Raw genomic sequence first — 22,665 nt, forward strand, 5'->3', positions numbered from 1 at the left:
GCGGGCCACAATTGGCCCGCGGGTCGGTACTTTGAGACCACTGGTTTACATGCTGGGATTAGTACAGCTCATACTGTAAGTGCTGCAGGTCTCATAGACTCCCATCGCTTTAGTAGTTCCATGGGTGGTGCTGCACTATTAAATGGCGTTGGAGGGACGTTACCACCCACTCATCTATGTCAGAAGGTGTACAGATTACTTTAGACATCCTTTAAAGAGATGCTGTCACTTTTCACAACCTAGAGTCTAGATAGAGTGGTGATGTTACAGCTTTCATCTTGTGACGGTGCTTGGGCTGCTAGGCCTGAGTGCTGCAACATGGGAAGAGGTCGCATTCGCCCAGATACCTGGAAGCACCGGGTATTGCGCCTTGGCTTGGACAGAGGAGAAATCATCAGGAAATGCTGAAGAGGTGCAGGAGTGCCTTCAATAGCTTTCAAGTCTCTGACCTGGAACAACTAGGCAGATCAGAAAAGTAAATTTAGGACTCCTGATCTGCCAAATTGTTCTGGGTCAGTCAATCTTGAAAGTACTGAGTATCTGTATGACTGTTGGACTATTAGCATTTTCATTAGTCAGTGGTTGTCTCCATATTTCTATAAATAAAGCTGGAGTTGCACTTTAATGAAAAGATCTTTTTTCCCCTCCTGACCCTGCCAGAGATGCACTGCAGATGAGTACATTGAATTGTGGCTCCAAATAAAATCATCTCATCCCATTGCAGTGCCGCCTGGGCTGGAAGACGTTGACTGTTCTGAGTCTGGGATGTAAATGAAGTCTGTCTTTTGGCATAATGATGATGAGATGACATCTGCAGATTTGTATTCTGTTGTATTTAATGACTTGTTAACTGATCACAGGAGGAGGGAAAGCCCATGATTAGCATTGAGGGGTTTGACGGAGATCTGTGCTTCCATATAATTACAGATTGAAGGAGAGATAATGAGCTGTCTGGATTTCCTGAGGTCCGTCTACAATGCCTTTGGTTTTACTTTCAAATTAAACCTTTCCACCCGCCCAGAGAAGTACCTCGGTGACGTTGAAGTTTGGAATCAGGCTGAGAAGGTATGATGGGGCAGCTGAAAGTGCCTTTATAAAGCGTGACGCAGGCATGTTGAGGTCAGGTAATGCTGTTCAACAGAGAATGCCGTATATACGACTAATTGTGCCCTACATGCCGAGTAAACTTTATCTCCTATTATGTGCCACATATTTCTATTTTCTATGATTTTGTTTGTCTGGAGTTTAGCACAAATCAGTAGATTTTTAACAGCTGGAAACACATTTGAAATACATATATGAAAAATGTGTACCTGCCAAAGGATTCGTAATTCTGATCTTGTGATCCAGCCCCCTGCTAGACAGCACGGCCAGGTCCTGACCCTTCCTGCAGATTACAATGCAGCAAACAGCCTGGTTTCATGCCTGTCCCAGAATGTGAGTGGACAATGAAGGAGCAGCAGCATATAATGTGATCCTTCTGCTCACCCCTTCTGTAAGCAGATTCACATGTAATTAGGGATCAGTGGACCATGTGTGCATAATCTGTCCATCGCTCCATGTCCCAAATGAGCATTTCTTCCCTGCAGCTTCAGCATCAGGGAAGGCGATAGCGATTGTACATGATTGACAACACCGTGCAAAGCGTTAGAGCTTTGATTGGCTTGGGGTACTCAACTGTCCTCATGTAGTCTGAGTTTTGCTTTGCAAGTGATTTATAAGAAGCCGATATCAACCAAGAGCCATTTATTTTATCTTTGTATTTAGCTGTTTGCCTTGAGATCAGCTTTAAAGTGTATCTATACCCACATTTCTTTAACATTTGGCTAGAGTGGGGGACGGATCAGATCCTCTGTCAGGTTCTCAGTGAGAGGTTTGGGGCTCAGAGGTTTGCTTTGTGCATGACATTTTCAGTCACAATGTTTCAGTCCCAACCTGTAATTTAAAAAAAAAAGGAACTATAATTGCTCTTGTGCTTCAGACGAGCCTGTGTGCTCACCATACCTGGAAACGTGGCCCCAGGTCTTTATAGCAACCACTTGCAGATTACTTCCAAAGCTCCCTGGGTTCCTCCACATTCAGGATACTGTAATATGTTAACAGCAACCATAACTGGCATTGTGTAGCGCGATTTTACAGGAAACACCTGAACACAATAATTTGGAAGGGGTGTCCTCATATGACCATAGAGTGTATTTCATTTTTCAATAGCTTCTTACGTGTCTTGGGGACAACAGCAGATCAATCTCCAACTGTTAAGATGTGGTCTCATTCCTGATATTACTATTTTTTTTTAAATTTACATTACAATAAATGATGCAGTGTTTATTTTAGGGATGGCACTGGTAGAACCAGATATTTATGCTGGGAGATACTGCCACATTCGTGATTTATAGACTGGTTTTCCTTTTTAGCCAAAAAGCACTCGGCTTCTGGTCCCGGCAGCCCTCCCTCCCGCCTTGCTTCTGGTCCCGGCAGCCCTCCCTCCTGCCTTGCTTCTGGTCCCGGCAGCCCTCCCGGCTGCTAGTGTTCTGGGACCTGCAGGTGACAAACCATTCGTAGGAAGGCAAGGTAGTATATATTGCGTTATCCAACATCATTGCATACTTGAAATACCCATAAAGTGTCACCGGTTATGAAGATGTTGACACATATGGTAAAATCAGGCTTATTTACAGTATATATAATATCATTATATGAACAGTATATATAATATCATTATATGAACTATGAGCTGGCCTTGAAAAGACCGCCATTCTTTAGTTTGTTAGAAATTGCAGGAAAATAACATTTCAAAACAATTTTTTTTTCCAGCAACTTGAAAACAGTTTGAATGAATTTGGAGAGAAGTGGGTCCTGAATCCTGGTGATGGAGCTTTCTATGGACCAAAGGTTAGTTTACTTACAAAAACACAGAATCAAGGGATATAGAACATGATTATAGGCCTATTCTCACCTTTGTGTTGTGGTAGCGCACATCTGTGTGATGCAGAGCCATTCATTCTGAATGGCACCCTAACACCTTTCCAAAAGCATCAATGCTCGAACATATGTTGTTGTGTGATGTGCTGCCCGAAACGTGACATGCACCTTTTCTGGTGCGTTTGGCATCCCACTCGAAATGCAAGTATGGTGCTTTTGTATTGCTGTCACCAAATGATAAATCGCAGGGATTTTTTTTTTTACTAAGGAGCCGTAAACACTACGCAAACCTGTTCCTGTGGGGCCATAGTTTGATGGGAGAGGATCCGAATTTACGTTTCATTGTTGCCAAATGTAGACACAAAGCAGATTTTAGAAAGATAAAAAGAAGGTTGCAAAAAGCCGTTGTGCATAGTGTCACTTGAAAGAAGCTACGAGCAGGCTAGAAGCTACTCAGCACCACTTGAATACCTACTTGCAGCTTGTTTAAAGTGACAGCACTCCCATTAAGATCTACGTTTAACATGCCCATACTGGAACCAAAGTTTGCTTTAAAAGCTTCAACAATGCTGCCTGAAGCTAAATACTTTGCTTGCTGTAGATATTACTCTTCCACATACTAAATCCTGCATATCCAAGGCCTATTGGTTGTTTTTTAGTTTGTCGCAGCTCTCTCAAATGACCTAAAATCCTGGTAGGCTTGACAACCTAGGCTCTGACCTGAAGCACTGTGGGCATTTTAGGTCATTGGAGACTGCAGAGCAACTATATTTTTTCATACAGACAAACATTTGTAGACATGACATATGATAGCAGGATCATCAAGGTGTAAACGGCAAGCATAGACTGTATGTAATGAGCAAATATGCCTCCCCCAGTATAAAGATCTAATTACAAAGTATGTGTAGGAACAATGTTCGTATAACCTTTACACACATTGGGAAGGTCATTTGGAATTTAGTCTGATCTTTCACGGTTAAAAAGATAGTCTCCCTTTTAAATGTGACAACAATCTTTTTGTTTTTCTTACTAGATCGATATCCAGATTAAAGATGCTATCGGCCGATACCATCAGTGTGCCACAATTCAGTTGGATTTCCAGCTCCCCATTAGGTTCAATCTGACCTACGTCAGGTGAGTGGAGCGCTCATGAATGGGACAGAGTGTCATTGAAAGATTCTCCCGTCTTCTCATATCTTCCTCTGTTTCCTCTCCGCAGCCCTGATTGCGATGATAAGAAGAGGCCGGTTATCATTCACCGCGCTATTCTGGGATCTGTGGAACGCATGATTGCTATTCTGACAGAGAACTATGGAGGAAAATGGTAATTGTTGTAATATGGAGTTTAGATGTAGATTTAACATGGAAATGCATTTTAAAAGACAAACAAACAAGAATCACAGTTTTGCAGATGTGGATGCTTCTTAGTTTTGGGCATACAGAGAGCATTTAAAAACCAAAAAAGGTTCTAACTCTCCCACAATTAAATACATTGGGATATGTGGTATTGTGTATCCGATAACGTTTCATTGGTACGCTTGTTAGTTCACTATTTAGTCAGTTGCCTCAATCTCTGTACATAGCATGCTGTATCAATCACCACTGATCCACGGGTTCACCAACAAACTAGGCTACACAGTCAAGTTGTGACCTATAACAAGCTAGTCTGTGACCAAATTTGAATACTGATTTATAGTTAAAAGCTGAACTAGAGGTATGTGTTATTTTGGCATACCTGCATCGATCCAGTTTATCCGTATGTATGTATGTATGTATGTATGCATATTCAGTACTTGATCAGTTGCTGGGCATCCTGTAAAGCTCTGTAGTAGCCGGAGCTACTGCAGAGGTGGCCGCAATCACCCAGGTCCTGTACTATGCTGTGCTGAGTGACTTCCTCTCTGATTGGAAAACGCTGGGGGGGGGGGGGACTCCCGCCTTGCTTCTGGTCCCGGCAGCCCTCCCTCCCGCCTTGCTTCTGGTCCCGGCAGCCCTCCCTCCCGCCTTGCTTCTGGTCCCGGCAGCCCTCCCTCCCGCCTTGCTTCTGGTCCCGGCAGCCCTCCCTCCCGCCTTGCTTCTGGTCCCGGCAGCCCTCCCTCCCGCCTTGCTTCTGGTCCCGGCAGCCCTCCCTCCCGCCTTGCTTCTGGTCCCGGCAGCCCTCCCTCCCGCCTTGCTTCTGGTCCCGGCAGCCCTCCCTCCCGCCTTGCTTCTGGTCCCGGCAGCCCTCCCTCCCGCCTTGCTTCTGGTCCCGGCAGCCCTCCCTCCCGCCTTGCTTCTGGTCCCGGCAGCCCTCCCTCCCGCCTTGCTTCTGGTCCCGGCAGCCCTCCCTCCCGCCTTGCTTCTGGTCCCGGCAGCCCTCCCTCCCGCCTTGCTTCTGGTCCCGGCAGCCCTCCCTCCCGCCTTGCTTCTGGTCCCGGCAGCCCTCCCTCCCGCCTTGCTTCTGGTCCCGGCAGCCCTCCCTCCCGCCTTGCTTCTGGTCCCGGCAGCCCTCCCTCCCGCCTTGCTTCTGGTCCCGGCAGCCCTCCCTCCCGCCTTGCTTCTGGTCCCGGCAGCCCTCCCTCCCGCCTTGCTTCTGGTCCCGGCAGCCCTCCCTCCCGCCTTGCTTCTGGTCCCGGCAGCCCTCCCTCCCGCCTTGCTTCTGGTCCCGGCAGCCCTCCCTCCCGCCTTGCTTCTGGTCCCGGCAGCCCTCCCTCCCGCCTTGCTTCTGGTCCCGGCAGCCCTCCCTCCCGCCTTGCTTCTGGTCCCGGCAGCCCTCCCTCCCGCCTTGCTTCTGGTCCCGGCAGCCCTCCCTCCCGCCTTGCTTCTGGTCCCGGCAGCCCTCCCTCCCGCCTTGCTTCTGGTCCCGGCAGCCCTCCCTCCCGCCTTGCTTCTGGTCCCGGCAGCCCTCCCTCCCGCCTTGCTTCTGGTCCCGGCAGCCCTCCCTCCCGCCTTGCTTCTGGTCCCGGCAGCCCTCCCTCCCGCCTTGCTTCTGGTCCCGGCAGCCCTCCCTCCCGCCTTGCTTCTGGTCCCGGCAGCCCTCCCTCCCGCCTTGCTTCTGGTCCCGGCAGCCCTCCCTCCCGCCTTGCTTCTGGTCCCGGCAGCCCTCCCTCCCGCCTTGCTTCTGGTCCCGGCAGCCCTCCCTCCCGCCTTGCTTCTGGTCCCGGCAGCCCTCCCTCCCGCCTTGCTTCTGGTCCCGGCAGCCCTCCCTCCCGCCTTGCTTCTGGTCCCGGCAGCCCTCCCTCCCGCCTTGCTTCTGGTCCCGGCAGCCCTCCCTCCCGCCTTGCTTCTGGTCCCGGCAGCCCTCCCTCCCGCCTTGCTTCTGGTCCCGGCAGCCCTCCCTCCCGCCTTGCTTCTGGTCCCGGCAGCCCTCCCTCCCGCCTTGCTTCTGGTCCCGGCAGCCCTCCCTCCCGCCTTGCTTCTGGTCCCGGCAGCCCTCCCGGCTGCTAGTGTTCTGGGACCTGCAGGTGACAAACCATTCGTAGGAAGGCAAGGTAGTATATATTGCGTTATCCAACATCATTGCATACTTGAAATACCCATAAAGTGTCACCGGTTATGAAGATGTTGACACATATGGTAAAATCAGGCTTATTTACAGTATATATAATATCATTATATGAACAGTATATATAATATCATTATATGAACTATGAGCTGGCCTTGAAAAGACCGCCATTCTTTAGTTTGTTAGAAATTGCAGGAAAATAACATTTCAAAACAATTTTTTTTTCCAGCAACTTGAAAACAGTTTGAATGAATTTGGAGAGAAGTGGGTCCTGAATCCTGGTGATGGAGCTTTCTATGGACCAAAGGTTAGTTTACTTACAAAAACACAGAATCAAGGGATATAGAACATGATTATAGGCCTATTCTCACCTTTGTGTTGTGGTAGCGCACATCTGTGTGATGCAGAGCCATTCATTCTGAATGGCACCCTAACACCTTTCCAAAAGCATCAATGCTCGAACATATGTTGTTGTGTGATGTGCTGCCCGAAACGTGACATGCACCTTTTCTGGTGCGTTTGGCATCCCACTCGAAATGCAAGTATGGTGCTTTTGTATTGCTGTCACCAAATGATAAATCGCAGGGATTTTTTTTTTTACTAAGGAGCCGTAAACACTACGCAAACCTGTTCCTGTGGGGCCATAGTTTGATGGGAGAGGATCCGAATTTACGTTTCATTGTTGCCAAATGTAGACACAAAGCAGATTTTAGAAAGATAAAAAGAAGGTTGCAAAAAGCCGTTGTGCATAGTGTCACTTGAAAGAAGCTACGAGCAGGCTAGAAGCTACTCAGCACCACTTGAATACCTACTTGCAGCTTGTTTAAAGTGACAGCACTCCCATTAAGATCTACGTTTAACATGCCCATACTGGAACCAAAGTTTGCTTTAAAAGCTTCAACAATGCTGCCTGAAGCTAAATACTTTGCTTGCTGTAGATATTACTCTTCCACATACTAAATCCTGCATATCCAAGGCCTATTGGTTGTTTTTTAGTTTGTCGCAGCTCTCTCAAATGACCTAAAATCCTGGTAGGCTTGACAACCTAGGCTCTGACCTGAAGCACTGTGGGCATTTTAGGTCATTGGAGACTGCAGAGCAACTATATTTTTTCATACAGACAAACATTTGTAGACATGACATATGATAGCAGGATCATCAAGGTGTAAACGGCAAGCATAGACTGTATGTAATGAGCAAATATGCCTCCCCCAGTATAAAGATCTAATTACAAAGTATGTGTAGGAACAATGTTCGTATAACCTTTACACACATTGGGAAGGTCATTTGGAATTTAGTCTGATCTTTCACGGTTAAAAAGATAGTCTCCCTTTTAAATGTGACAACAATCTTTTTGTTTTTCTTACTAGATCGATATCCAGATTAAAGATGCTATCGGCCGATACCATCAGTGTGCCACAATTCAGTTGGATTTCCAGCTCCCCATTAGGTTCAATCTGACCTACGTCAGGTGAGTGGAGCGCTCATGAATGGGACAGAGTGTCATTGAAAGATTCTCCCGTCTTCTCATATCTTCCTCTGTTTCCTCTCCGCAGCCCTGATTGCGATGATAAGAAGAGGCCGGTTATCATTCACCGCGCTATTCTGGGATCTGTGGAACGCATGATTGCTATTCTGACAGAGAACTATGGAGGAAAATGGTAATTGTTGTAATATGGAGTTTAGATGTAGATTTAACATGGAAATGCATTTTAAAAGACAAACAAACAAGAATCACAGTTTTGCAGATGTGGATGCTTCTTAGTTTTGGGCATACAGAGAGCATTTAAAAACCAAAAAAGGATCTAACTCTCCCACAATTAAATACATTGGGATATGTGGTATTGTGTATCCGATAACGTTTCATTGGTACGCTTGTTAGTTCACTATTTAGTCAGTTGCCTCAATCTCTGTACATAGCATGCTGTATCAATCACCACTGATCCACGGGTTCACCAACAAACTAGGCTACACAGTCAAGTTGTGACCTATAACAAGCTAGTCTGTGACCAAATTTGAATACTGATTTATAGTTAAAAGCTGAACTAGAGGTATGTGTTATTTTGGCATACCTGCATCGATCCAGTTTATCCGTATGTATGTATGTATGTATGTATGCATATTCAGTACTTGATCAGTTGCTGGGCATCCTGTAAAGCTCTGTAGTAGCCGGAGCTACTGCAGAGGTGGCCGCAATCACCCAGGTCCTGTACTATGCTGTGCTGAGTGACTTCCAGTAACTTCCACGCTGTTCTGAACACAAAGGGGATTGCTCGCTCGGCACAGCAGCCATTCAGATAATTCCCAGTATTCTTTATCAATGTATGCAAGGCATTCTCTGATTGGATGAGGGGCCGATTGTGATGTCACCTCCTCATCCAATCAGAGACCACCTTGTAATCATTGTTAAAGTATGCCTTTTTTTGAATAACTTCTGTGCCAAGCGCGGAACCCGCTGTGTTTTCAGAGCAGAGGGGCAGCCACTCTCCACTGAACAGGACTCGACATACCAGCACCGTAGTAGCTTCCCCAGGGGCCGATGGGTATATCATATGCATACTTACCTTGGGCTAAGCTGGACCAATATAACTATGCGTTATACTTTATACCTGGAGTTCAGCTTTAAGAAACTAGCTTGAAGCAGAACTCTGGGGGAAAATGTTATGAACCCTTGCAGAGGGGCCACCCCTACACTGCAAGGGTTAAGTGTTTGTTTTGGTCTAGGGCTGAAATGAACAAAGTTTATGCCCGCCTAATCCTCGAGCTGGCTTGCTTTGTGTCTCTCCCCCTCTGGTGCAGTGGTCTAAGATCCCTCAAGTTCTTTACACTGTGTATTGGATGCCGAGAGACATACCACATGCAGCATAGGAGGGGACAGGCTGGAGGGAGCGCTGTGACAGTTGGCCAACTCTGAGGTTCAGGCGAGTATAACTTTATTATTTTTGTCCCTGGATGAAAACAAGCAGTTAACCCTTGCAGTGTGGAGTAGCCCGTAGCAAGGGTTAATAATTTTCCTTCCTCTTTAATCCTCACTGGAATTCACCAATAAATACATCTCAGATCTATTTAAATCTATTTACAGATGGCATTCTGGCTTCCCTGCTTGCAGATTATGCGTGTGTTTGTGTGTATTGTGTGTTTGCACTCAGTCACGTCAGCGAGATAATCCTGTTTGTCTGTATTCTGATTTGCACATCCGCACAGTCCGGCTAATCTGTTGTGATCTCTTCCCGCAGGCCTCTGTGGCTTTCTCCGCAGCAAGTGATGGTGGTGCCTGTGGGGCCGACATGCGAGGAGTACGCCCAAAAGGTCATTTTAAGCCATTTTCTTGCTTTCACAGAGTAACTCCCATTTCCTCAGCCCTGCTGTATCAGGATTGTCTTCTGAATGCCCTGTGTATATTATTTAGTGTAATTCTACATATTTCATCTGAGATACAATATGTCACCGGTCGCCAGGCAACAGGCAGTCTTTTTAACACATGACGGCTTAATAGACAGGAAACCTGCAGTGACCTATCAGCTCTTGTATTGTCCGCCGTTAACCACTGTAGTCAAAGCTGGTGTTGTACAGTGTTATCTGCCTTTAGCAGCCACAGGAACTATAAATTGCCAGGTAATGTAATGTTAATGCATTACAATGCCCTATAGGGAAAATGTAGGCTACACAGTCAGGTTGTGACCCATAACCAACTCGTCCGTGACCAAACTAGGGTCCCGAGTCACAGTTTAGCCCCTTAAGGACCCTTTCGCTGCCATGGCCTTTTTTTAGTTTTTGGCACCCATGTTATAATCCACATTTTAGGCTTGAGAATTACTTCAAACCCCCAAACATTATATATTTTCTGAAAGCCAAGACCTTCTAGAATAAAATGGTGGCAGTTGCAAATTTTTATGTTGCGTGATATTAGTGCAACTTATTATCAAACCCAAATATTTAGTGAAAAATTTACTTGAAGGAGAACTATGGGGTCAGTGTTTTTCCCCATAGTTCTCCTTAGGGTAACGGGAGGACACAAACTAGCGTCCTCCCGTTACCCTAAGCTCAGCTACAGCTCGCGGTATACTGAGACGCCTGAGCGGATCCCGACGTAGATGACGGGATCCGCCCAGCTGCGTGAGTGACAGCTGGCTCTGCTTATCTAGAGGCAGAGCCAGCTGTACCCTCCCCCGTCCGTTCTGCCAGTCAGCGCTGGCAGATCGGAGAGGGGAATCCAGCCCCTCCCCCTGTCACGGCAGAGAGCCGTGACAGGATCGAGAGGCGAGCGAACCTGGTATGTGTTCGCTCACCTCCCGATCTACTGAGCCGACATGTGACAGTCTCATTGTCACAGGTCGGCTAGAACTATGAGGTGAGTGGAAATCACTCATCTCATAGTTCTCCTTTAAGTTAATTTAAATGCCCTAAAAATACAATATAATACCCATTTTTTTTGTACAATATAAAAGATGAGATTATGACAAGTCAATAGATACCCAACATGCCCAGGTTAAACATTTTGTGCGTCTGTGAAACGGCGACAGGTTTCAGTACCCTAAAAACTCCATAGATGATTTAAAAGCCCCTACAGGTAATCAGTTTTGAGATAAGCAGAACTATTGGCCCTACAATTGTTGCTCTCACTCTGGTGATGCACGATCAATTTTTTCTAGGGCTGGTAATGATTAAAATTTTCCTGTTCGATTAATCAAATTTTTTTTTTAATCGATCGACTAATTTCGATTAATTATAACGCACATACAGAGGGGGGTCTCACCAGAGCTTTGAGGGGGCCTCACTAGGGTAGCAGGGCTCTGTGGGGTCTAACTAGCCTTGTTAGAACAACAAGAGAGCGCAAAACTAGGTCAGCTGACTGCCTGGACCGAACATATCAGGGAAGGTGACAGGAACAATAAATATATATGTATAATGTACTTACTTATGTGGGTCTGGGAACCAGATGTGAACCGGCCTGTGAGGAGGATCAGGATGTCCACAATGTATGTTGAATGGCGGCAGCCTCAAGCAATATATCAGCCGCCATTCAACATACATTCCCGGATATGTTCGGTCCAGGCAGTCAGCTGACCTAGTTTTGCGCCCTCTTGTTTCTCTCTTTTGGTTTTCACATCCGATGCAGTCATGAACCAGGAGACTCACCGGCCCAAGTGATTCCGTTCAGGTAACGAAGGGAAAAGGGAGGAGTCCGGTGACATCACGGACATCGGCGTCACCGGACTCCTCCCTCCTTCCCTTCGTTACCCATCACGGACAACTACATCACCGGACTCCTCCCCCTTCCCTTTGTTAGCCGACAGAGCCACTCGGAGAAGGGGGGAGGAGTCGTGACGTCACCGGATCTCCGACGGAAGACCCGGAAGCCGGGGGAGAGGTGAGTTCCGATCAAAATAATTTTGATCGATCAAAAAAATTAACGATTAATCGAGGGATTAATCGTTAATTTCCACAGCCCTAATTTTTTCGCATGTAGGCGCACCCGACGCATGTTTATGTGAATATGTGCGTGCTCGTGGAGGCCCTTTAAACAATGTTAACGTTTTATTTGATTTTTTTTTTACTGTGCTTTAATTGCTATCACATAGCTTACAAGCTCCCCATGTGATAGCATATTGGTGGTGACAGGTCCTCTTTAAGGTGATGCTGGGGGTCCAAAAGACCCCTAGTATCACCTTTACACTCTAAATAAGCTATTGACGTGCAGATTGCACTTCAATAGCTTATTTCTGGGCTTCAGAAGCGGAGCAATGACAGCTCAGGGACCGGAAGTGATGTAATCTGCATGCCTCCCAGTCCCATGGTGCGGAGAGGAGAGCGGTGAACGGACGTTCGCCGCTCTCCTCCCCAGCTTCTCGCCGACACCTGCCGGGAGTCTACTTAAACAGGCAGCATGTAATGAGGGGACGAGGTAGCATGAAGCCAGCTTCCCGGCCAATCAGGAAGCCACGCAGCATGTATTGACTCACTGCCCGGCTTTCTGATACCTGAAGTATCGGGCTAGGTATCGGAGCATTTGGGCGAGTACGAGTACTCTGCACCGATATTAGTATTGGTGCATCCCTAATGAAAAGTGACATTTCTCTCCCGTTCATTGAAGGACACAGGGAACAGATCGGAGATCATGTACTGTAGGGTAATATCGCCACCTGCAGGAGAAGGACGCTAGGCACAAAAAAACTAAAGACCAATTACAGCCTAGGGGCGGCCCCTGCCTTTTGCCTAGCGTCAGGAGTAAGGAGCTAAGAATTTTTTCTCGGTATTCTTACCTGCTTCTTCCTGATTTTTTCAGAAGATTCTTCTAGCAAGTGTTGTCAGGGCGACAGGCTGGATGTCTCGGATCCTTGGAGTCTCCCCTGGATGACCAGTGAGCGTATGCAGGCCCGCTGCGGTGGGTCGGCTACGACGGCCCCGCTCCGGCGGGGTGGCCTGTGGGTTCGTCCCAGGGGGGTGCATATGACTGGGGGTCTCGGCCGCCCAGTCACAGCACTTCCCTCAGGCTGCTGGCGCCGCGGCTGCGGTCGGGGGCGCCAGGTTTCCGCAAGCACCTGTGGGTTTCTTTGATGTCCCCTACGCTGCTTTCGGCATGGAGGGGGGTGCCTGGTCTGCGGATGGTTGCGTCCTCCTGGGGTATGTATGGGATGGGGGGTCCGCTGGCGCGTGCCTGGATCCTTTGGCTCCTGAATCGCCTTGCAAAGTATTTCTTTACATTTTTGCTTAAACACTCAGTCATCAAGTATTCAAACAGCTCCAACTCTCTGAGCTCAGCTTCCCTGAACTTCCTGTTTAGTACAATTTCACAAGGGACAGAGCAGTCTCCAGCAGCCATCTAGCTACTAGCTTGCAGAAGGAAGGAGGAGTGGGTAGCAGGGGGGAGGGGAGTGGCTTGCCTTGCTATGTTTGTGGAGACGCACACAGTTTACTAGCACACACAAGGGTGGCTCCATAGGACCCTGCAAGGGAAAGAACCCAGCCTAAAACAGCATATCAAGGCCAGTGCTCAGGAGACCAGCTGACTCTGCAGGAAACGTCAAGGAGCAGCATTCATTGTAAGTGATTTAATCATTTGAAAAAGCTTAAACACATTTTGATTTTAATATCACTTTAAGTGACGCTATTTCCAGTGCACATTTCTTCCTTTGTTTATATTGCCACAAGATGGCACTGCTGTTAGTCATTTTGTACCTTGAAGGAGTTATTACTTTGTTAAAGAGAGTAACAGAACGGATACTTTTCCTTTCCATGTAATTGGAATAGTAACATTAAATTATAGTGGAGGATCTGTTTAATCTGCGCATATCTGTCGATGATACTGCACCATGGAGGGTTTCACCCCAACCCTGTCATGTTTTTTTTTTAGGGGGGGGAATCTTGTGACTAAGGCTGGGTTCACACCTGGGCGTACGGAATATGCGCGTTTCGTACCGCGCGACAAACGCACGTTTGTGAGGGCTATCGGCTGTATACTAATGGATACGCGCAGGAAATACGCCCCAAAGTAGCTTCTGCACTTCTTTGGGCGTAGGGCATTTTTCAGCACGTTCCTACGCGCTGTAAAACGCCCAGGTGGGAACCATACCCATAGGCAGTTATTGGTTTTCACATGTTGAGCGTTTTATAGCGCATAGGAACGCGGTGTGAACCAGGCCTAACTTTTTTTTTATTTTCTTGACGTTGATGTATCTAAGAGCAGAAAGCTCTTTGCTGAGAAGATACTTTGATTCTAATATACAATTCTTGGAATACTTTATCCATCATCCTGATCATACAGAAAGAAACTGCAGCATAGCATGTTGAGATGTGTAATAACACGGGACTGCAGGTTCTGCAATATCCAATATTTTTACATTTTTGAACATACTTTATGCACCCAAACTGGATATTTGTTTTGGTAGGGAATGTTATGGGCTTTTTAGAACTTCCCCCCTACTTAAAGTGACACTAAACTCAGGAGTTAAATCTTAAAAATCCATTCAAGTCCCCCAACTATTACCAGAAATGTATCTTATTTGTGTATCACTCGGCTGTAGATCCTCAAATCATCTCTGAATTGGTGGTGACACTGTCCTTCCTTCTGGAGGGTGGTTACTTTTGTTTCCCATGGTCCCTGTGTGTGTTGTAAAGTAGTCACTGCTCCAAGCTCACTCCTGTGATGGACTACAATCTCAATACAAATCCGTAAACTAAACATGAGATTGTAGTCCATCACAGGAGTGAGCTTGGAGCAGTGACTACTTTACAACACACACAGGGACCATGGGGAACAAAAGTAGTCACCCTCCAGAAGGAAGGACAGTGTCACCCCCCAATTCAGAGATTTGAGGATCTGCAGCCGAGTGAATTACAAATAAGATACATTTTTGTTATAAGTTAAGGGAGAACTATGCTGTGAGTGCTTTCGACTCATCCTCATAGTTAGAGCCAACGTGTGACATTGAAAAAGTCGGCTGTATTGATCAACACATACTGTCGCTTGCTCACTTCCAGATCATGTCCCTGCAGAGAGTGGTGCCTGTCAGTCACCGCTCCCTGAAGCGATTTCCCCCCCAATCCTCCAGTGCTGACTGGAGGAGGGGGCGGGCACAGCTGACTCTGCCTCTAGATAGCCCCCTGTCAATCAGCCAGCTGTATTGTCGGGATCTGTCCTGGCTACGGCGCTCTCAGTATATAGCAAGCAATAGCCCGCTATATACTGAGCTTTGAGTCACGGGAGGTCGTTAATATATGTCCTACTGTGACCCTAAAGAGAACTATGGGATAAAAAGGTTACCCCATAGTTCTCTTTTAGTGTACTTGAATGCATTCTTAAGTTTTAACTCCTGAGTTTAGTGTCACTTTAACACTGTTCTACACCAGAATGTTTGCATAGCAGACCCATTCTGTTACTACTTCTGGATGCCCCTATTGCATATCTTGCTGGATCTCCCTCCTTTTGTAGATCAGGTCTGAGTCAGAGCTAACAGTACTAAGGGCCCTCTCGCCCATCTAGCTGCTCTGAGGCCTAGAAATTGGCTGCTCTGGCACCAATTCTGTACTGTGGGGGAAATAAAAAGGGACAGTGTCATGTGTACCCCAATATCCAGGATTAAGTTTTACTCGGAACACAAGTAGGTAGACAGAAAAGTGTGGAAGCGTGCGAGTGGTGGACTCCCACAGGTGAACGGAGCATCAGGAGAATGAAGGGGAAGGTAAATATAAGCTGCTTAGGGGAGGAGGGGAGGGGAGGCAAAGGTTCAACTGAAATATGGTGTCCTACAGTCTTTTGGAGGAGTGTCTATCTAAACTAATACACAGTTTTGGCTGAATGTGAACAGTACGAGATCATAAACTAGATTCTGTGTTACATGTGTTTGCAGTCCAGATCACACTGTAGAGCATAATACACTCCCCTTCTACACTCCCCACTGCTCATTTGTAAGTGAATTATCACCTAGTACAATGGGGAACATATCAGTGGCTTAGTGGTTATCACGTCTGCCTTGCAGCACTGGAGTGAATCCCAAAGGACTCCAGCCAGAACACTGCATGGAGTTTGCATGTTCTCCCATGCAAAGGATGTTATTCCTAGGTTAATAGGCTGCTCTCTAAATTGGCCCTAGTATGTGTGTTCATGTATTTAAGCATGCAAGGGTGGGACTTTATGGGGAGTGTGTGTTTGTGTGTGTGTATGTGTGTGTATATATATATATATATATTAGTGTATCTAAAATGTGTGTACATGGGAAGGGGAGAACTTTGTGGCTAACCCTTCCTCCTTCCGATGAAACTGGCTCTATAGAAGGTGTGTGCACCACAGAGGATGCAGCAACTTGTATTACAGGGGGACTGTCTATTGTCTAGGACAGTCATTGTGGTCTTGTAGGAGGATAGGCGTCGCACAGACAGGAATTGTACTTGCTGCAATGCCCCTAAGTGAAACTTTGGAGGCACACAGTGGTGAGGGGAGAAAATTAAACAGTTTTCCACTACAGACAGAAATAGATATGACAGAAACCGGTGAGGTTGTAGTTCTGCTGACTATGTTGCTTTACCTTGCATGGGCATAGCACTGGTTTCTTTAAGTGAAATGAGGACAGATGCAAAGAGTTACCCAAAAAAACTATTTTGACAAAATCGTCATGACAGAATACTGCATGGTGTTAAATAAATTGTCCTGTGTGAAAATGTGAGTCAGTGATTTACTTGCAGTCATTAGCGGAGCTCTCTGATTATCAAAGTGAGTGACCTATTATGAACTTCTACTGGTGAATTGAAGGGGGTCAGACAATGGGGATCGTGGCTTCTCACAATCTCACACTCTGTAGGAGTCTTTATAATGATGTGTCAGAGACCCCTGCCTATGCTACCATCCTGCTACTCATAATGGCTTTTATCTTTGTTTCTCATTGTGAGCTTTCCTCTGTTCCTCACACTGCAGGTCAAGGATCAGTTCCACCATGCAGGCTTCATGGCAGAGGTAGACCTCGATCCAGGCTCCACTCTCAATAAGAAGATCCGAAACGCACAGCTTGCGCAGTATAATTTCATTCTTGGTGAGAGAAATTGATTTGTTCTTCCAATAGAATTGCATTAATCTGTATGCGCATTCAGGAGCTGAATTTACCATGTTTCCCGTGCCATGATTACATGGTCATTACGAAAGGTCAGAAGATGGGCAACATAAAGTGAACCTGTCTCGAGTTCATAGTTAAAAGCTAAGTTTTACTTTACTGACCATGTTTCATGTTACACTCGTACTATAGGGTGTAACATGAAACATGGTCAGACCGCAACGCAGCGACTCCTCTCCCACCTCCCCACTTACCTGAATCGTTGGGTTCTCCCTGCAGACTGCTGCTTTTGTTTAAATTTGTAGTGGCTGCATGGCCCACATTTCAAATATTCACTAGCCGCATCAACTATTCACAGATCCTTTGTCGGGATCTATGAATGGAGAAACTACAAGTACCATCAACCAACATGGCTGAGGGACTTTTAATTCTTAGTGGAATAGAAGGTGACGCCACCGCAATTGTATTCCATTGACTCTTCCTCCAGTCTATGTTACTGATTGTCTGTACCTCAACACGGACGCAGGAGTCAAAGCATTGCACCCACGATCCCTGAGCACTATCACTTTCATAGATTAAGGTATCACACATGTTGAAGTAGCGAGCAGTAAAGTGCACATGTTATCCCAGCACTCAGTAACGCACCTTACGCACATTAGTGCACCGAGGCATCATTCATATTGAATAGCACCACAGTGCATAAACACTGTGTGTGCATTGTGGTGCGCTGTGCTGCCAATAAATCTGCACTTTTTTTCATGCACTGGGGAATGTTGCAGCTTATTCATTTTTCATGGGCCGTCTAATGCAATGCGCCTCAACACACAACACCACATCCATTGCTACGCATGGCGTTGCATTGTGATCGGGCCATTAGCTTATTAGGAGTTTTAACTCTGTTGTGTAGTAATTTTAATGTCGGCTTACTTCAAGCTGCCTAAACAGAGAAGAAATCTTCCAAGAGTGCTGCTGAATACCACCTACAGCACCGATCCTCTGCAGCAGCAAGGGTTAACAGCAGCCACTGTCAGCGCGAAGAGTCTTCAAGCGTTGCACTACTTGCCTGCTCCATCCTCCTTTCTCCTCCATTCATGGAAGCTGTGCTTTTATTTCCCACAGTGCAAAAAAGGACCTGTGATTGGCGGATGGGCAAATGAATGACAGCATCTGCCTCCTCCACTCACAGGTGGCTTTGCTTTGTGAGAAATAACAGTGCAACTTCTATGAATGGGGGCTATAGGAGGAAGAAGCCGACAAGCAGCACAACTTTTGCCCACTTATTCACGCTGGTAGCAGCTGCTGGAAGAGTAGTTCTGTAGGGGGTATCCAGCGGTACTCGTAGGAGGGTTACTACAATAAACAGCAATCATCTGGACATGGGACACTACTCATTGGAGGACAGTTATGTGTCTGGGGCTGCATAACAGAAAATGAAGTAAACTTCAGCTTTAAAGTCTGGTTCACACTACAAAGTCTGCGTTCCAGTGCGATCAGCCACTGGAACACAAGCCGACAGGCTTCCTGCATTCAGGGGTGGGAGCGGGCACGGTGGTGCATTGAAGTCAATAGCACTGCAGCCACGCTCCCCGCACCCGAACGTGTGGCACATTAGTGCCTGCGTTCCGGTCCAGTACGATCTCCAAAAACAGTGCATGCGGCATTTTTGCAGATTGCACTGGACTGGATTGCAGGCACTAATGTGCCACGCATTCGGGAGCGAGCAATCATGCTGTGGGCAGGGGGTGTGGCTGCGGTGCCATTTACTTCAATGCACCGCCCCGCCCCTGAACGCAGGGAGCCGGCCGGCTTGCGTTCCAGTGCGCTCCAGAGGCTGAACGCTCTGGAACACAGACTTTGTGGTGTGAACCAGCCCTAAAGTAAGAGTTAGTGCAAGTACATTTTAAACTAGGGCTGGACAAATCCCAGGAACCAGGTAGCCACATTCTCCATAGAAATTACAGCTGGCCTCTAACTTTTGAGGTTTTCTCTAGTTGTCAAAGGAGCAGGCTCCTGGATTGGACAGACTGGCTCCTGAATTCAATATTAAATTGTCAACAGCATAGGTTCACATCAGCATGCTGCTATTTTTCTTTTTTAATCATATGCAAATATAACTGATCAGTGCAAAGCATATGCCCTGTGCCATCTAACTGCCTTTGCCCCGTGGAAGCCGTCTGACAGGTTCACGCCTGGTCCGGCTTTCTAGGAATTTCGATTAATTAGAAAGAGATGGTTTTCCTGCACTGACAGTGAGGACACACTAGGGGTAGCACCTCCTACACCACTACAGCTGTTCCTTCTATGTTTCAGTGGTCGGCGAGAAAGAGAAAACCAGCGGAACAGTAAACATCCGCACACGAGATAACAAAGTGCACGGTGAACGCACAGTCGCTGAATCCATCGAGAGGCTCCTCCAGCTGAAAGAATCCAGATGTAAGAACGCTGAAGAGGAATTTTAAACCTTCCTTCCTCAGCCAGCCCTGTGCAAGGAATAACCGCTTTACAATGCAGTGCTAGAAGATGAGCCAAACAAAACAAAGAAGTCCATTAATTTATGTCTTGTGCTCATTAGGGATGTATCTCTCAGGGGACAGTTCTATTTTTATGCTCTGGATTTTTGACACTTTTTCACCTAGTAGATCGTTTTGTTTTATATATTATAATGTCCAATTTTGTCATCCTGTCCTTGTATGTCTTCTTGGATCCCTGACTCCCCGTGGATTATTTCCAAATGATTGTCCGGGAAAATGCTTCCCAGGAGAATCTGCTTTTAATGAAAGAATCGGAAGCTTGGCGAACAATGGTTTGATAATGTTACAAAAGTTAGAACAAATTCTTGCTGGGAGGAGATGGCGAGGCTTCAAATCTACTGCGCATGTTCAATAAACAGGAGAAATGTTGAAGTATTGTGTATGTCTTGTGTTCGACCTGACTTTGGTGTAAAGTGCACCTTTTCATTGTGCAAACCACCTGCAGGGATGTGCAGGAGAGGAGTGGAGAGGGTAGGACAACCAGTAGAACACTTCATCTTTTGACTTTCAAATGCTGGCTACTGAAATTTCCATAATTGGTAAGAAAATTACTAAAAACTAGGGATGCACCTATACCGGTTTTTCAGTTACGAGTACCAATATTTTTTTTTCCCGGTACTCGCCGAGTAACGGTGCTTTGTGCCCCGATTATCATGCAGTCGGGCAACAGATTATGGCTCGTCGCCCGGCTTCCTGATTGCCTGTTAAGCCGGTGTTCTAGCGAAAGAACACCGGCTTCAGAGGCTGCCTGGCTTCCTGACCTATCATGAAGCCGGGCAGCGAGTCATGAGGTGTCATCTGGCTTCCTAATGGGTCAGGAAACCCGGCTGCTTAGCAACAAGTGAAGCTGGCTTCCTAGCCAATCGGGAAGCCGGGCGGCACGTCATGATCCGCCTCCCAGGTTCCTGATTGGCTAGGAAGCCGGCTTCACTTGTTCCTAGTCAGCCTTGCTTCCTGACTAATCGGGAAGTGGGTTGTTACGTGCCACCCGGCTTACTGATTGGCTAGGAAGCCGGCTTCACATGTTGCTAAGCAGCCTGGCTTCCTAGCCAATCAGGGAGGCGTGTCATAACCCACCGCCCGGCTTCCTGATTTGAAAGGAAGTAGACTCCATGCCTCCTTGGCACTGCAGGTCAGAAGGAGATCTCCCTCTGACCGGAAGTTCTTCACATGGGGGGTTTCCGAGGAGGAATAGAGTTTGAATTTGCTGTCCAAGAAACAGTCAGCTACAGTTAAAGCCAGTTATTCTGGGGCAGTGGAGGTAGTGGGGGGTGTTTATTAATACTGCAGTCATCATAACTGCTGACAACACTGCCTACTACTTCCACTGGGATGGTCGGCAGACTGTGAAGTGATGGGAAATACCCAGAAAAAAAAAAAAAACAGGAGGTGGGGAATTGGAAACACTGGAGGTTGAAAAGGAGCCATCAAAATGTAAGCAGGTTATTAGCAGCGACTGTGTCATAGAGTCCAGGAACAATGGAGGTGTTGCTAGTCCCTAGCTTGAGGTGGAGCAGGGCTTTGCTGCCAGAAAGTGTTTACACAGGAAATGGGACTGTGGAGCTGACCAATGGACTCTGGTCCAACAAACAGCTCCTCTACTCCATCTTGTGGCCATATTGCAGTACTTTCCCCATTCTGATCTGTACCAGAAGAGAAATGTAATTAATTCATTAATAAAGAACAATCATTTTGCCCCACTCTCACAACGGCTGGTTAGCTCGCTCAGAATGAATGTACCTGCAGATTTACTGCATGAATTAGCTATGCAGTTTTCTTTTGTTTTTTTTAATAAATACACCCATAAGTGGATATTTCTCTTCCCTTTATGGTAAAAGTGGATATGGAGTGTTATGAAGAAACGGCCACATCTCCCATCAAAACATTACAATGTGAAGTTCAGCAGATGTAAAAACAAGTGATAATCACCACTACTGAGACAACAAACCCACATTAGACAGTCACATGACAGAAGACACGGACTCTGCAATTTATTTAAAAATGTTGCAAAGCTATTTTTTCCTGTGCATTAGTCTGAAATGATCATACTTATAATTAAAGGATAAGTGCTCTTTAAACAAAGTGCGTTTGGCCTTTTTGTTCCCCCAGGCCTGACCTAAACGATTCTAGCCTCCTCCTCCGCAGATCCGTACTTGCTAGGGGTCGATAGGTCATCTGCACGGCCCATTATTATGGCCGATAATCACAATGAGCGCAAATCGGCACCGGTATTAATCTTACCGATATTCAAGGGAGAGCGGCCAGTGTCCTGTAGCAGCGGGTTCCCAGCCTGCGTCCTGTGTGCCGCCTATTCTGGCAGAGTGTTCTTCCCCGCTGCCTGTCACAATATTCAAGGGAAATCGGCCAGCCCGATGTCCTGTAGCAGCTGGTTACTAGTCTGTGTCCTGTGCACTGCCTTCTCTGCAGTGTGACCCCTCTGCCTGTCACATAATTCCTGCAGGCGCAAAGGAGATGGCAAAAGAGGCACACAGAGAGCTCAACCAGTCAGCCAGACACAAGGTAGAGCTGGGCAAACTAGTTAATCAAAGTGAATATGTAATACTTGGCCTCTGCAAATGAAAGTTAAGAGTACACAGCAGGTTTTAATAAAGAAATGAAAAGGTTATTCCCTAATCCCTTCGACACTAGTCTAGTAGTCCTCGGTGACCTCACAGATCTTCCGGAGAACGCAAGTATACTAGGACCTGCAGACCCCGAGTGACCGCACATACGTGCTTGGACTTGTAGTCCCTGGTGACCTTACAGGCATAATGGGACTTGTGGTCCTCCAGATACCACAAGTATACTGGGAGTGGGATCTTCCCCAGTATACATGTGGTCTCCAGAGGAACACAAGTCCCTGCATGCCTGTGAGGTCACCTGGAGACTTCTAGTCCCAGCATGAGGTCAGCAGGGCCTACAAGTCCAAGCATTCCTATGTGGTCACTCGGGGTCTGCAGGTATACTTAGAAATTGTGTTGATTTTTCACTACTTTAAATGTACAGCATATCGGCACCTGATATTTGCTTTCTGCCTGAATATCGGTATCTGCTCTGGAAAAATATCGGTCTAGTACTACCAAGATCCGACGGGCACAGTTCTGCTATTGTTTACACCTGGCTCTGCAATGCTCCCTTTGCTGGACGCACTCACACATTACAGCCCTATAGACTTCAATGGGGT

At 46.8% G+C, this 22,665-nt stretch overlaps 1 protein-coding gene across 2 annotated transcripts in view; it reads left to right on the forward strand.

The window, feature by feature from the left end:
- Positions 1–19,835, forward strand: part of TARS (threonyl-tRNA synthetase) — a 53,538-nt gene extending 33,703 nt beyond the window's left edge. For both annotated transcript variants that reach the window (XM_018570620.1, XM_018570627.1), the window contains exons 13-19: positions 928–1,065; positions 2,815–2,892; positions 3,956–4,056; positions 4,142–4,246; positions 9,643–9,715; positions 16,818–16,932; positions 19,261–19,835. In XM_018570620.1, coding sequence (XP_018426122.1) covers positions 928–1,065; positions 2,815–2,892; positions 3,956–4,056; positions 4,142–4,246; positions 9,643–9,715; positions 16,818–16,932; positions 19,261–19,409 — 759 coding nt within the window. In that variant the 3' untranslated portion in view covers positions 19,410–19,835. The remainder of the gene's footprint in view (positions 1–927; positions 1,066–2,814; positions 2,893–3,955; positions 4,057–4,141; positions 4,247–9,642; positions 9,716–16,817; positions 16,933–19,260) is intronic.
- The last annotated feature ends 2,830 nt before the right edge of the window (positions 19,836–22,665 follow it).

The sequence above is a fragment of the Nanorana parkeri genome, unplaced genomic scaffold (genome assembly GCF_000935625.1).
Source record: "Nanorana parkeri isolate BGI_ZX_2015 unplaced genomic scaffold, ASM93562v1 scaffold38, whole genome shotgun sequence".
In the NCBI taxonomy this organism is placed as follows: Eukaryota; Metazoa; Chordata; class Amphibia; order Anura; family Dicroglossidae; genus Nanorana; species Nanorana parkeri.